At 42.8% G+C, this 14,070-nt stretch overlaps 1 protein-coding gene across 1 annotated transcript in view; it reads right to left on the minus strand.

The window, feature by feature from the left end:
• TMOD2 (tropomodulin 2) overlaps positions 1–14,070 on the minus strand; it is a 49,364-nt gene that overhangs the window by 22,812 nt on the left and 12,482 nt on the right. The window contains exons 2-5 of the mRNA NM_001192716.2: positions 9,899–10,093; positions 8,252–8,408; positions 4,684–4,806; positions 1,886–1,972 (exon numbers count right to left, since the gene is read on the minus strand). Of these exons, the coding sequence (NP_001179645.1) occupies positions 1,886–1,972; positions 4,684–4,806; positions 8,252–8,408; positions 9,899–10,024 (493 nt within the window). The 5' untranslated portion in view covers positions 10,025–10,093. The remainder of the gene's footprint in view (positions 1–1,885; positions 1,973–4,683; positions 4,807–8,251; positions 8,409–9,898; positions 10,094–14,070) is intronic.

Here is a 14,070-nt window from a genome sequence, read left to right on the forward strand (position 1 = left end):
CAGCAGAGAGCCCTGTTGTAAACTTTGGGCTCAGAGTGATAATGATGTGTCAGTGTAGGTTCATTAAGTGTAACCTATAATGGTTCATTAAATGCACCACTCTGTGCAGGATATAGCTAAGTGGAGAGGCTGTGCATATGGAACGGCATATCTCGGTACCTTTCTCTCAATTTTGCAGTGAACACAAAACTGCTCTAAAAAAATAGTATTTTAAAAAGTTAATGATATGTGTGTATGTGTATGTATAACAGCCCAGTAGGCTATGCATCAGACTTTTTTTCATAACAAACATGTTGTCAGAATGTTACATTTTGGTATTGAGATTAAAAGGATGAATATTTTTCATTTGTATGCATAAGAAACCAGAAGGAAAATAAAAGGAATATTGCTCACTGTCTGGGTAAATTACCCAGTATAAATGGTGGTTGACAGACACATTGCTGAGACTAGAAAGCATTGCCAAAGTCACCATTAGAGAGAATAAACTATAATTTTATTAAGAAAAGCTGTGATCTTCTGTGAGTTTTCCTAACAGCTGTATCACACTGTACTGAAATTATTTGATTATTGATCCGTCCCTCCCACAGATAGATAAGTTCCTTTGGGCAGGCACCATCTCTTTTACCTTTGTACCTAAGCCTAGAATGTTCCTGACAGTAAATATTTAGTAAATGACTGATGAATGAGTAAGTGAGAGAAGCTAATGAAGGGTACATTTCTCCAGAAAATGGTGACAAAGAAGAGAGTGGTCTGGAATGTTCTGTGGCAAATCCACACCAGTGTGTCTTTCATGCTTTCTGGGGGAAGTAGGTACTCAAATTCTAATGACAAACATCCATTATTGAGACAAAGAGGCAATCGAACAGAGAAGGAAATTTATCTAAAATACTACAGGAAATCAACTCTGAATATTCTTTGGAAGAACTGATGCTAAAGCTGAAGCTCCAATACTTTGACCACCTGATACGAAGAGCTGACTCATTGGAAAAGACCCTGATGCGGGGAAAGATTGAGGGCAAGAAGAAAAGAGGGCAACGGAGGATGAAATGATTGGATGACATTGCCGACTCAATGGACATGAGTTTGAGCAAACTCTGGAAGACAGGGAAGCCTGGCATGCTGCAGTCCAAGGAGTTGCAAAGAGTCAGACACGACTTGGCCACTGAACAACAGCAGCAATCACAAACATCCATAATTAAGACAAAAAGACGTTTCTCGAATAGAGAAGGAAAACTTAGCTAAAATACTATAGCTAATTAAAGCGTCATTATGACATAAAACTCTCCTTTCTGTGCTAAGCAAACCTTTTTATCTGTCATTTCCTCCTTTGACTGAACCTATCAGGAGAGAATTTGCCTGCAATGCAGAAGATCATGGTTCGATTCCTGGGTTGGGAAGATCCCCTGCAGAAGGGATAGGCTACCCACTCCAGTATTCTTGGGCTTCCCTTGTGGCTCAGCTGGTAAAGAATCCGCCTGCAATGTGGGAGACCTGGGTTCGATCTCTGGGTTGGGAAGATTCCCTGGAGAAGGGAAAGGCTACCTACTCTAGTATTCTGGCCTAGAGAATTCCATGGACTATATAGTCCGTGGGGTTGCAAAGAGTCAGACACGACTGAGTGACTTTCACTTTCACCAGGAGTGTGTTCTGGGCAACACACTCTGATCGGTACTAGTCACACTGCCAGACAGGGCTCCCAGTGCTGGCCACTTATTCTGATCTGATTACTCACAGCCCAGTGATCCTTGGTGAACTGACAAAATCCACCTTCAAAGCCTAAAAGAATTCCAGACTCCCCAGGGGCCCAGTCAACAAGCCTCTCTCCTATCAGCAACACCCGGAGGCTCCCAGGTTTCATAAAACCACATATTTCATGTCAACTTACTTCTCACAGGCCCTTTGCCACCTTTTGTGTTGGTTGTTTCTTCATCAAACTTGGGATTGTTGAGCAAATTGTGTACTCCAAGAACAGCTGAAAAGCAAAAATAATCTGTGAATAAAACTTAAGTTTGAGAAAGCTTGTTAAGATATCCACATTGTTAATTTTCCCTTTGCAGAACAATTCTTCATACCATAAAGATAAGTCTCTTGACCTCACTTGTCTTGCAAAGTGTGTGACACATGTATAGTATTAAATAAGCTTTTTTTTAAATCCCTCCTCCTAAGATCACTAGCATTCTTCACATCTTTCTACATCTATATATCTGGAGTCGTGTAGGATCTGAGGGACAACGGTCTAGTGAAAGTGAAATCAGCAAATGAAAATCTGCTTAGATCTCCTAGTTAAGTAGATTCATCCCTATGTTTTCTCATCTGTAAAATTTGAACGTGGGACTGAGTCTAATGATATTTTAAGCTCTAAAATTATATAGACTATAGTATGTAGTTATTCTGGAGACAAAGGGCTGAAAGATCATGGTCCTCTTTCAGTGTAGGCCTCCCCATTGCTTTCATCTCTCAGTACCGAAAAGAGTGGTTCTTTTCCCTTCTAGAGCATCCCAGGGTGGGAAATAAGAGATGTCGGCAATAAAAGGTCCGGTAAGCAGGCTGAGATTTTGAGTCTCCTGTACTACACAGAACTCACACCAGAGGGCAGTACAGTATGCAGGAGACAGCACCGGCCATAACTGAACACGGAGCAGGCACTAACTGCCACTGCCCACCCAGCTTTCCCTTCCTTAATGAACTCCAGGTGAGAAATTCCAGGAGGCCTACTGGGGAAGGATCCCAGAATAATCTGCCAATGGTGGCAGGGGCCCACCTCTGAGCTCCTCATCGGCTGTATACTATACTCTAGAAGGACTGCCCATATAGCCAACAAAGGGTAAATGTTCAGAGCCAGCGAGTGTAGGGGTTTAGAGGAGCAGTCAGGAGCAGTCAGCCTGAGTTTAAATCCTGACTCTGTTATGTACTATCTGTATGGCTTGAGAAGTCATTAAATGCCGCTAAGCCTCAGTTTCCCCATCTGTAAAACAGGGATAATCATTACACTTTACCTATTACAAGGGTTAAATGACTTCCTATGTGTTACGCACTGTTCTAAGTGCTTTACAAATTCTTGTTAAATAAATAAGAATTTGTCACTGTGTTTTTGGCCTTGTCTAGGGAGAATAAACACAGGACTCTGAGACCATCCAACAAGCATATCTTGCTTTGGCCCCATATTCACTATGCAACTTATGATTATAATTTCACTCCCCTTGTCAAGTTTTAATTTTAGAATAAGGCAGAGTTGGTTCTCCTGGGAGGAAGGAGATTATTATTACTCATGTCTTCCAATGGAATAACAATGTGAAAATTCTTGCCAAAGCTGTGGACTGTTTTTCAAAGCACCTCTATCCTGTGGGGACCTAATGACCCTAATAATGCAGATTTCCATCCAATCAGCACACAAATACGTGGGTACATGCATGGAATCTTTTTCAAAGGAAATACAAGAAACGGGAGGAAGCTTATATAATTCATTACATATTATTGTACTATTTGGGTTTTTTCTTTAAAAAAAAAAAAAACTTTTTACTTTATATTGGAGTATAGCCAATTAACCAGAGAAGGCAATGGCAACCCACTCTAGTATTCTTGCCTGGAAAATCCCATGGACGGAGGAGCCTGGTGGGCTGCAGTCCATGGGGTCGCAAAGAGTCGGACACGACTGAGCGACTTCACTTTCACTTTTCACTTTCATGCATTGGAGAAGGAAATGGCAACCCACTCCAGTGTTCTTGCCTGGAGAATCCCAGGGACGGGGGAGCCTGGTGGGCTGCTGTCTATGAGGTCGCACAGAGTCAGACACGACTGAAGCGAATGAGCAGCGGCGGCGGCAGCAGCTTAGCCAATTAACAATGTTATGACAGTTTCAGGTGCACAGCAGAGAGACTCAGCCACACATACACATGTATCCATTCCCCCCCCGAAACTCCTCTCCCATTCAGACTGCCAATAACACTGAGTGGAGTTCCCTGTGCTATACAGTAGGTCCTTGTTGATTATCCATTTTAAATATAGCAGTGTGTACATTTGATCCGCAATTCCCTAACTATCCCTTCCCTGGGTTTTTTCTATCTGTATGTATAACCAATTCACAGTTCACATATAATAATAATTATTATTATACTGTTGCTATTGTTAAGAAAACTAGAAAAAATGAGCAGACTGGGCTAAATATGGATGTACTTTATTGGGGAAATATAACAGTAAAATGGGTTCTGCTCTATGGTTAGGTTAATATAACTAAGTGGGAATCAAAAACAGTGACTGTGGGAAAGAACAAGACATTTTGTGATGGAAATGGAAATTTTGTGATTATAAAACGCCAAATGTGAAGCTCTTTTGAAGGCATAAGGGCTGTTATTTTGTTGTTTAAATTCTCAACACTCCTTCATATTTCTTCTCTTTGACTTCTCACCGTAACTCTTGGATTTTGTAGGATAGGTGTTACTGTGGGTACTTTTCAACTGAAATATGATTTTACATTTTATAGCTGAGATACAGTGAAATGTTTGCTCAGAGAGCTTAGGTGACCTGCATCCAGCCTCTCAGCTGCCTAATGGCTGAAGTCAACTTGATACCATAGTAACAATCAACAGTGACTGACACAGGGGCTCAGAGGCTGTTCCAGGGGGTCAGTGCATGTCTGGAGGTCACAGAGCTAGACAGAAAAGCTTCCCAGAGCTGAGGACTAACCTGCAAGGTCATAGAGTTCAGTGTCGGAGGCGCTGGCCAAAGCTTCTTCCAGTTCTGGGTCCAGGGTCACCTTTTCTTCTTTATGAGTTTCTATGGGCTTTTCTTTGGGGATAAAGACTCTCCCTTTAAATCAGAAGAAAAACAAAAGCATTGTGTGCTGCTGCCTTGTTCTAGGGGAAGTGAACTAACCAGAGAATGTACAGCTCTGGTCATTAAGAGCTGAAGCATTAAACCAATGCAGGTCCAACCAGGATTAGTGGGTTAGTGACATTGGCATCATCTCAGAAATTAAGGAATCCTGGTTAGACATGCTCCTGGGTCACTGGTGGTCTTCCTGGGGCCCTGTACACACCTCACTCTGATCCTTCCACTCTTTCTGGAAAACTTGTTCTCTGCTCCTTTAACCCAATCATGTGGCTTCTCCTAAGCTCCCCTGAGCAGCTGTCCACCCCGTCTGGACCCCTATTTATTACTCTGGCTGCTCCTGGACGCCTAACCCCCTAAGAACCATCTGCAGATTAATCTGGATCAGGAGTTAATTCACCATAGCTGCTCCCCAGACCTCTGCTCCGAGAACAGAAGACGACAGCTTTCCTCTTGTTATTCTCTCACTACCCTAATACTGCAAGCTAATTGGCCTTTTATTGAAGAGTTGACATTACAATTAATTTTTTCCTTCACCATTGGTCTAACAATAACCATGCTGCCATAGAAACAGCTCCATGTTTCCACTGCAAACCTTGGTTATTTGCCCAATTTGTCACTGCCCAACCTTACTTTCTTAATAAAATGACACCATCAGTGGTTCACGGGGCACTGGATGCACATGGTTCAGAGCTGCCATGACGCTGCACAGGGAAGGCAGCAGCCAAGGAGCTGGCACTCCTGCTTCCGTGGCCCCAGCACAGAAGCTGAGATGGCATTCATTCCAATCCATGTTGTCCAGTGCCTGCCCCATGCCAGTTTCTGTGCCAGGATGCAAGAGAGACACAGTCCCACTGCGGATCTCAGATTCATGTGACACACACACAAAACTGGAAGTAAGCAAAAGGATGAATGCTGTCACAGTGCTACGGGAGCAATAGAAGGATGTCATGATAGAAGGAGCATGTTTTAGACAGAGGTCAGGGAAAGCTGGAGGCCCTGACATTTAAGCTGGGACTCTCAGCAGGTAAAAAAATGGGGAGGCAGGTGAGAGAGAAGACGACCTTGGGGTGGGAAAAGAAGTTGGCAGGTTTGGGGAATGGAGTGAGGACAGTGGGGCTGAGCTTAGTGAGGGGAGGGGAGATGCAGTCAGAGAGGTGGGCCGGGTGAGCTCTCCATGACTCTGAGCACCGTGGCAATGGTTTGAGACAGTAAGCAGGGAATGACATGATCGGATCTGTGTTTTAAAAAGACAATGGATACCATGAGGTTATCGGTGATTCCAGTTGTATTTTGGGGACCAAGTCACTGTTACAGCTGAGGAACCTGGATAGGGGATTGGTAGCCACTTTTCCTCCAAAGGGGAGCTCAGGGTGGGGAGCTAGGGAGGAAGATTTTCCTGTCTTAGTTCAGAGCTCACTCCTTGCTGAAGGAACATCCTCTTACTCCTCAGGCCCCTTCCAGGTCTATCAGAATGTTTCTCACTAGACCACATGCTCCCTGAGGGCAGGGCAGGGTCTGCCCTGTGGAGGTCCCAGCACCTGGCACAGGGCTCTGAGGCCAGGAGGTGGCTGGTAGGTGCTAGAGGAACAGATGATTAAGTGCACTGGCCTCTAGCGGAAGCATCTAACAGAGGCAGACCCGGGCAGACACCTGCGACTGAGACAGGCCCTGGTCAGGAGGAACACGCCAGTGCTTGATGCTGCTTTACACTTCCGAAACTGCTTCTTTAGGGCTTACATTTTTTTTTTTTTTTAATGAAACGAATTTGAATACCATTACACCCTAAGTATTCAGTTCATTTTGGGCTTCCCAGGTGGTGCTAGCGGTAAAGAACCCACCTGCCAATGCAGGAGACTTAAGGGATGCAGGTTAGATCCCTGGGTGGGGAAGATCTCCTGGAGGAGGGCATGGCAACGCACTCCGGTATCCTTGCCTGGAGAATTCTATGGACAGAGGAGCCTAGTGGGCTACTGTCTATAGGGTTGCAGAGTCGGACACGACTGAAGCAATTTAGCACAGCACAGCACATTCAGTTGATTAGCCTATGGGTTCCTTTTTCTGTCCCCTTACTCAAGCAGATTATTACTTTTTGTGGCTAAGCAGATTTTTTTTTTTTTTATAAATTATGGTTACCTGTGTGGGTTTCAGAAGCCAGATTCACACTTTTCTAATGACAATATTCTCTCTTTTGAACTGGCAGCTTTTTTTGTTGTTCTTGCTGTTCAGATCTTTAATTTCTCTGCACATTAGTCTGTATTTTTTAAAATTTTATTGAAGTATAATCAATTTACAATATTATATCAGTTTTAGGTATACAACAGATTCAATATTTTATAAATTAATTATATTTAAAATTATCACAAAAGAATGTTTATATTTCCCTGTGCTATACAATACATCCTTGTTACTTACTTTATACATAGTAGTTCGTGTTTCTTAATCCCATACCTCTATCTCACCCTTCCTTTCCTTTCTTTCCCTTCTGGTAACGACTAGTCTGTTCTCTATTTGTAGCCTACATCTTCTGCCATGGTTCTTTTTTTTTTTTTAATAGACTTCATTGTTTGGAGCAGCTTTAGGTTAGCATTGGGAAGTACAGACAGTTCCCATGACCGCCCTGCCCTTCAACCTCCCCTCTAATGACAGCCCACAGCAGTGTGTGCTTGTTACAACGGCTGAACCCACACGGACATCACTGTCACCTAAAATCTAGTTTATATTAGTGTTCACTCTTTTTTTAAAAATTTGGGGTTGTTGTTTATAACATTGTACAACAAAGTGAATTAGCTATATGTATAATATATAGATCTCCTTCCTCTTTGCCCTTCCTCCAACCTGTCCCTCATCCTACCCATCTAAGTCACCACAGAGCAGCGAGCCAAGCTCCCTGTACTATGCAGCAGGTTCCCACTGGCTATCTCTTTACACATGGCAGTGCATGTATGTCAATCCCAATATCCCAGTTCATCCCACCTCCCTCCCGGGCCATGCCCACATGTCCATTCTCTAGGTCTGTCTCTATTCCTGCCCTGCACATAGGTTCATTTGTATCAGTTTTCTATATATGTATTAATATATGATACTCTTTTTTCTCTTTCTGACTTACTTCACTCCACCTAAATATCCATCAACAGATGAATAGATAAAGAAGATGTGGACTATATACAATGGAATATTACTCGGCCATAAAAAGGAACACAATTGGGTCATTTGTAGAGACATGGAGGACTCATCCTTGGTGGTGTATGGTCTGTGGGTCTGGACATGTGTCCACACACATATGTCCACCAGCTACGATGCTTTTAATCCTACTGAATCCAGTTCAGGCTTAGTTCCCACTGTCAGGCCAGTTCCCTCACCTGACCCTCCACAACAATACACTGGGGTACTTACATTGTCAGACTGCACCTGTGGTCCTTACCTTTCTTTTCTCCAGTGAAGGGCACAAAGTCTTCCCTGTCTTTCTGCTCCAAAGCTTCCTTCTCCAGGTACATAAGGAGGTGTTCGCGGTCAAACGGGCCCGTGGCTGCTTTCTGTGTCTGGTCTTTCTGTCGAAATCCAGCTGGCAGCAGTGCACTCTGATGAGACAGAGGAATGAGCAGGAAAAGGGGTGTCTGATATGTTTTCCCTCCCTGACCCCTGCTGTGTAGGGGGAACTTGGGCAGAGCACACCTCGCAGAGATGAGGGCTGGAGCTCTGGCATATCTTTGAGGCCCTATTCACTCTTACATTCTGTGTTGACGGCGGGTGATCCCAAAGAGCTCAGGCAGAACTCAGGCGGCTGAAACAGCCTCAGATTGCTGCAGCTGCCTTCTAGAACAAGCCACCCTTCACAGCCTCTTTCCTTATAGATCCCACTTAGGTTTGTCCAGCAGTGCTCCCAGGGATGCATATGGAAGAGCCAATATGGCCACACTCTCTTCTTTTTTTATTTTTTATTTTAAAAAGGTTTTTTTGGCTGTGTTGGGTCTTCATTGTCTTGTGGGCTTCTCTAGGTGTGGCACTCAGGTTTAGTTCTTCTGAGTCATGTGGGATCTTACGTTTCCCATCCAGGGATCGAACCCATCTCCCTTGCATTGGAAGGTGGATTCTCAACCACTAGACCACCAGGGAAGTCCCCACACTCATTTCTAATCTCTCCTGGGAAACATCCAAGCTGGTAAGTGAACATTATGATAGCTATTGATATCTGCTTGATGAAACATAGAGGTATCTCTTTTAAGTTTCAAAAGCAAAAAAAGATACTTGCATTTTTTAAAGTAAAAAAAATTCCAAATTATCTGGCATTATAGAATATCATATAAATATTTTAGTGGATGTTTTTATTTATAGTAAAATCACTATTTTAGATGTCTCTGCCTCTAAGTTTGAGATAATACTAGCAGGGCTGAAGAAAGTGCTTGATAAACAAACATTATAACAAGCTATTTACCTTTGTAAGAGCTCATAAAAACATGAAATGCTCCATTTAAATCTATTTGATATTACAGTTACAGTTATTCTAATATATCCATTATTGTGAGATCACCAAGATTTTAACTTGTTTATATATATTAAAGAAATGAGATATTAAAAATATCTGCTTTGGGGGCTAAAGATTTGGTTTAAATACCATCTCTGACATTTACCAGGTTACCAGTATGGGATCTTATGTAAATTACTTTTCCTGGTCTGTCCCCTTATTTATGAAATGGGGATAATATAATTTAAGTAAAGGACTCCTGGGCCCAGCAGAATACATGACTCAGAATAAACTTGGTCATGTTTCTTTCCTCTTTCTTTTTCCTTTCTTTTTCCATAAGTCAGTCTAGTCCTTCTTGGAGTCAATGGAAAATATTTTCTGGCATTTACATTAAACTGGTTTTTGAGAAATGAAATTGCCATATCAAATATGTGGCTACTGAGGTTCTCCATGGTTTATAAAAAAGTAAGTGATTCAGAACCAATTAGGGAAGAACACAGACTCTGCATTTGTAGTTCAGGGATTCCTATATTATTGTTTAAGGACATGCTATATCATGCATCCCACCTTATCACTAACCACCTGCTTCAGTTCCAGGTCACTAACCTCAGGATCTAGGTCATCAAGAACATTTTCCAACTGTTTCAGTTCCTCTTCTGAGAGTTTGCCAAGAAGCTCATCTTCATCAATGTTCTTGTATTTCTCCAGCTCTTTTTGAAAAGGGAGTGCCATGGTTTCTTATATGCCTTTCTCATGGGCCACGAACATTTAACTGTGCCAGCTTCCTAAGACTTCAGAATACTAATAAGAAGAAAGAAAGACTGTTACCTCCTTTTGATAAATAGGACTTATTAGCAGGAGACAGAGCTATGCTATCTGCCCATGGAGTCTTTCCACTGGACGAAACAGTCAACAAAATAAGTAGTATTATCTTCATCACAGCCTGTGTGCTTACAAAGTATTTTCATGCATATTATCTCCCTTATTTAGATTTTTACAATGATGTGGAAAGGAAGCCTGGAGAGATATAGATATCACATTTTACAGATGAATATTCTGAGGCCAAGTGAAACATGAGGCAAGGGGGCAGGGCACAACTTTTAAAAGAATGACATAGCCATAGGACATGACAAAAATTGGTTAGAACCAACAAGGTCCAAGGTGGCAGAAGATGTGACTTCCAGTAAACATTGAGCCTTATTATATGCTCACTGTAACACATTAGCATCTAAATGACACACCCACAGGAGCCAGGACAGTTCTGAGGTCAACCAGCAAAGGCCAAAAAGTGGGCAGTGGCCCATTTCCTGGAAATCTCCACCCTTTTCCCCAAACAGCTGGAATACTCCTCCCCCTTATTCAGTTTCAGCTTAAGTTCAGTCGCTCAGTCGTGTCTGACTCTTTGTGATCCCATGGACTGCAGCATGCCAGGCTTCTCTGTTCTTCACAATGTCCCGGAGTTTGATCAAGCTCATGTCCATTGAGTCAGTGATGCCATCCAACCATCTCATCCTCCGTCATCCTCTTCTCCTTTCGCCTTCAATCTTTCCCAGTGTCAGGGTCTTTTTCAAATGAGTCAGCTCTTCGTATCAGGTGGCCAAAGGATTAGAGTTTCAGCTTTAACATCAGTCTTTCCAATGAATACTCAGGACTTATCTCCTTTAGGATGAACTGGTTGGATCTCCTTGCAGTCCAAGGGCCTCTCAAGAGTCTTCTCCAGCACCACAATTCAAAGGCATCAATTCTTCGGTGCTCAGCTTTCTTTATAGTCCAACTCTCACATCCATTCATGACTAAGGGAAAAACCATAGCTTTGACTAGATGGGCCTTTGTTGGCAAAGTAATATCTCTGCTTTTGAATATGCTCTCTAGGTTGGTCATAACTTTTCTTCCAAGGAGCAAGCGTCTTCTAATTTCATGGCTGTAGTCACCAACTGCAGTGATTTTGGAGCCCAAATAAATAAAGTCTGTAACAGTTTCCATTGTTTACCCATCTATCTGCCATGAAGTAATGGGACCAGATGCCATGATCTTGGTTTTCTGAATGTTGAGTTTTAAGCCAATTTTTTCACTCTCCTCTTTCACTTTCATCAAGAGGCTCTTAAGTTCCTCTTTGCTTTCTGCCATAAGGGTGGTGTCATCTGCATATCTGAGGTTATTGATATTTCTCCTGGCAATCTTGATTCCAGCTGTGCTTCATCCAGTCCAGCATTTCTCATGATGTACTCTGCATATAAGTTAAATAAGCAGGGTGACAATATACAGCCTTGAACACTTCTTTCCCAATTTGGAACCAGTCTGATGTTCCATGTCCAGTTCTAACTGTTGCTTCTTGACCTGCATACAGATTTCTCAGGAGGCAGGTCAGGTGGTTTGGTATTCCCATCTCTTTAAGAATTTCCCACAGTTGATTGTGATCCACACAGTCAAAGGCTTTAGTGTAGTCAATATAGCAGAAGTAGATGTTTTTCTGAAACTCTCTTGCTTTTTCCATGATCTAGTGGATGTTGGCAATTTGATCTCTGGCTCCTCTGCCTTTTCTAAATCCAGCATGAACATGTGGAATTTCACAGTTCATGAAATTTCACAGTTGAAGCCTGGCTTGGAAAATTTTGAGCATCACTTTGCTAGCATGTGAGATGAGTGCAGTTGTGCAGTAGTTTGAGCATTCTTTGGCATTGCCTTTCTTTGGGATTGGAATGAAAAGTGACCCTTTCCAGTCCTGTGGTCACTGCTGAGTTTTCCAAATTTGCTGGCATATTGAGTGAGGCACTTTCACAGCATCATCTTTTAGGATTTGAAATAGCTCAACTGGAATTCCATCACCTCCCCTGGCTTTGTTCATAGAGATGCTTCCTAAGGCCCACTTGCCCCCTCCCCCTCATTAGCCTATGAAATTACCCATTGCTATAAAAACTGACAACCCATACCCTGGTGCTGCTCTAGCCTCCCGGGATGGCCCACACTCTGTCTGTGAAGTGTGTTTCTAAATAAATCTACTTCGTACCTATAACTTTGGAGAAGGCAATGGCACCCCACTCCAGTACTCCTGCCTGGAAAATCCCACGGACGGAGGAGCCTGATAGGCTGCAGTCCATGGGGTCGCTAAGAGTCAGACACGACTGAGTAACTTAGCAGCAGCAGCAACCTATAACTTTGTCTCTCACTGAATTCAGTTTGCAATGAGACATCAAGAACCCAAGCTTCATTAAGTCCTGAGACCAGGTGTGTGCTCTCAGTTAAAAGATCGCAGGTTCAAACCCCAATCAGAGTTGCATGGTTTACGCAAGCGACTGAGAGCCTTGCTTGAGGTCTCACAGCTGGGATGTGCCAGGCCTGTGGAGTCCCCGTGGAGTAAATGCCTTCCCACCAGATTACTTTGCCTCCTTCAGCTTTCCACAGAGAACAACAATGAAAAACAATGCGCTAATTGTAAGGCAGTTGTAAGGAGCAGACTTGTGTCTTTTCAGAGGGAGAGTGATGTGAAGAATACAAAATGGGGCTCATTCAGGAAAGAGAGTTTGAACCATCCATGTGAGAAAGCATTGTCAAGAAACTCCCCTGCAACTAAACTAAGACAGAGTCTAAAATTCTGGCTACTCTCTCCACTCTTCTCCCTTCTTTTCTTCTTTCTCCACCTCCCATTCTCTTTCTAGTCCCATTTTCTTTTTGTTTCTAAAGCCATTCTCCCCAATTCTTTGTGCATGCTAAGTCACTCCAGTCGTGTTCGATTCTTTGCGATCCCATGGACTGAAGCCTATCAGGCTCCTCTGTCCATGGGATTCTCCAGGGAAGAATACTGGAGTGTGTTGCCATGTCCTCCTCCAGGGGATCTTCTCGACCCAGGGAATGAACCCACATCTCTTATATCTCCTGCATTGGCAAGCAGGTTCTTTGCCACCTAGTGCCACCTGGGAAGCTGTAATTCTTTGTACCCCTAGACTATTCTTTTTTCAACTTTCTCTTTTTATACTACCTCCCTCCTAAACTTCCACTCAAAATGAAAATTTTCTCCAATCCCTTCTTTCTGGCAGAGGGACTTTACTAATCTCCTCTAGAAAGATAATACTGCATTCAGGAAATAGCAATGTGCTTAACTGACTGTGTTTCTCTTTTGGCAGTATTAATATCAAGCAGATATTTCAAGGCAATAAATACTTGTGTAAACCTACTGTTTGCCAGGCATGGTTCTAAAAAACAGGAATACACAGATAAATAAGATATGACCCCTTCCCCAAGGAGATCACAGCTCAGTGATATATACGTATGTGTGTGTGTGTGTGTGTGTGTATACATATATATGTACATATGTATAGGATGTCTTCCCTATACATCTTGCCAAAGAACCAGGGCTTTATTCTGTTCCAGATGGGGAGTTACTATACATTTTTCAAGAGATATATAACCTTTGAAAAATAGGCTGCAAAGCATGTTACAGCCACTGCAGCCAGCCCAACGGTGCGCCCTGAGGGGACTCAGGATAGGAAAGAACAGAATACTGGCCCTAGAAAAGGTGCATATCAAAGGAATGATTTCAGTGAGCCCAGTCTTTTGCAGCTCCCCACACATAAAAAAGTGCTAAATTCATTAACTTGAGATGTTTGGTTTTCATTAATTAATAGTAATCTTTTGATGGTCTGATTCCCTGGTTTTTGTAGCAAAAAACCCTATATATATGGGTTCCTACCGGTTCCTAGCATACCTCTCGGAGAAGGCAATGGCACCCAACTCCAGTATTCTTGCCTGGAAACTCCCATGGACGGAGGAGCCTGGTAGGC

The sequence above is a fragment of the Bos taurus genome, chromosome 10 (assembly GCF_002263795.3).
Source record: "Bos taurus isolate L1 Dominette 01449 registration number 42190680 breed Hereford chromosome 10, ARS-UCD2.0, whole genome shotgun sequence".
In the NCBI taxonomy this organism is placed as follows: domain Eukaryota; kingdom Metazoa; phylum Chordata; class Mammalia; order Artiodactyla; family Bovidae; genus Bos; species Bos taurus.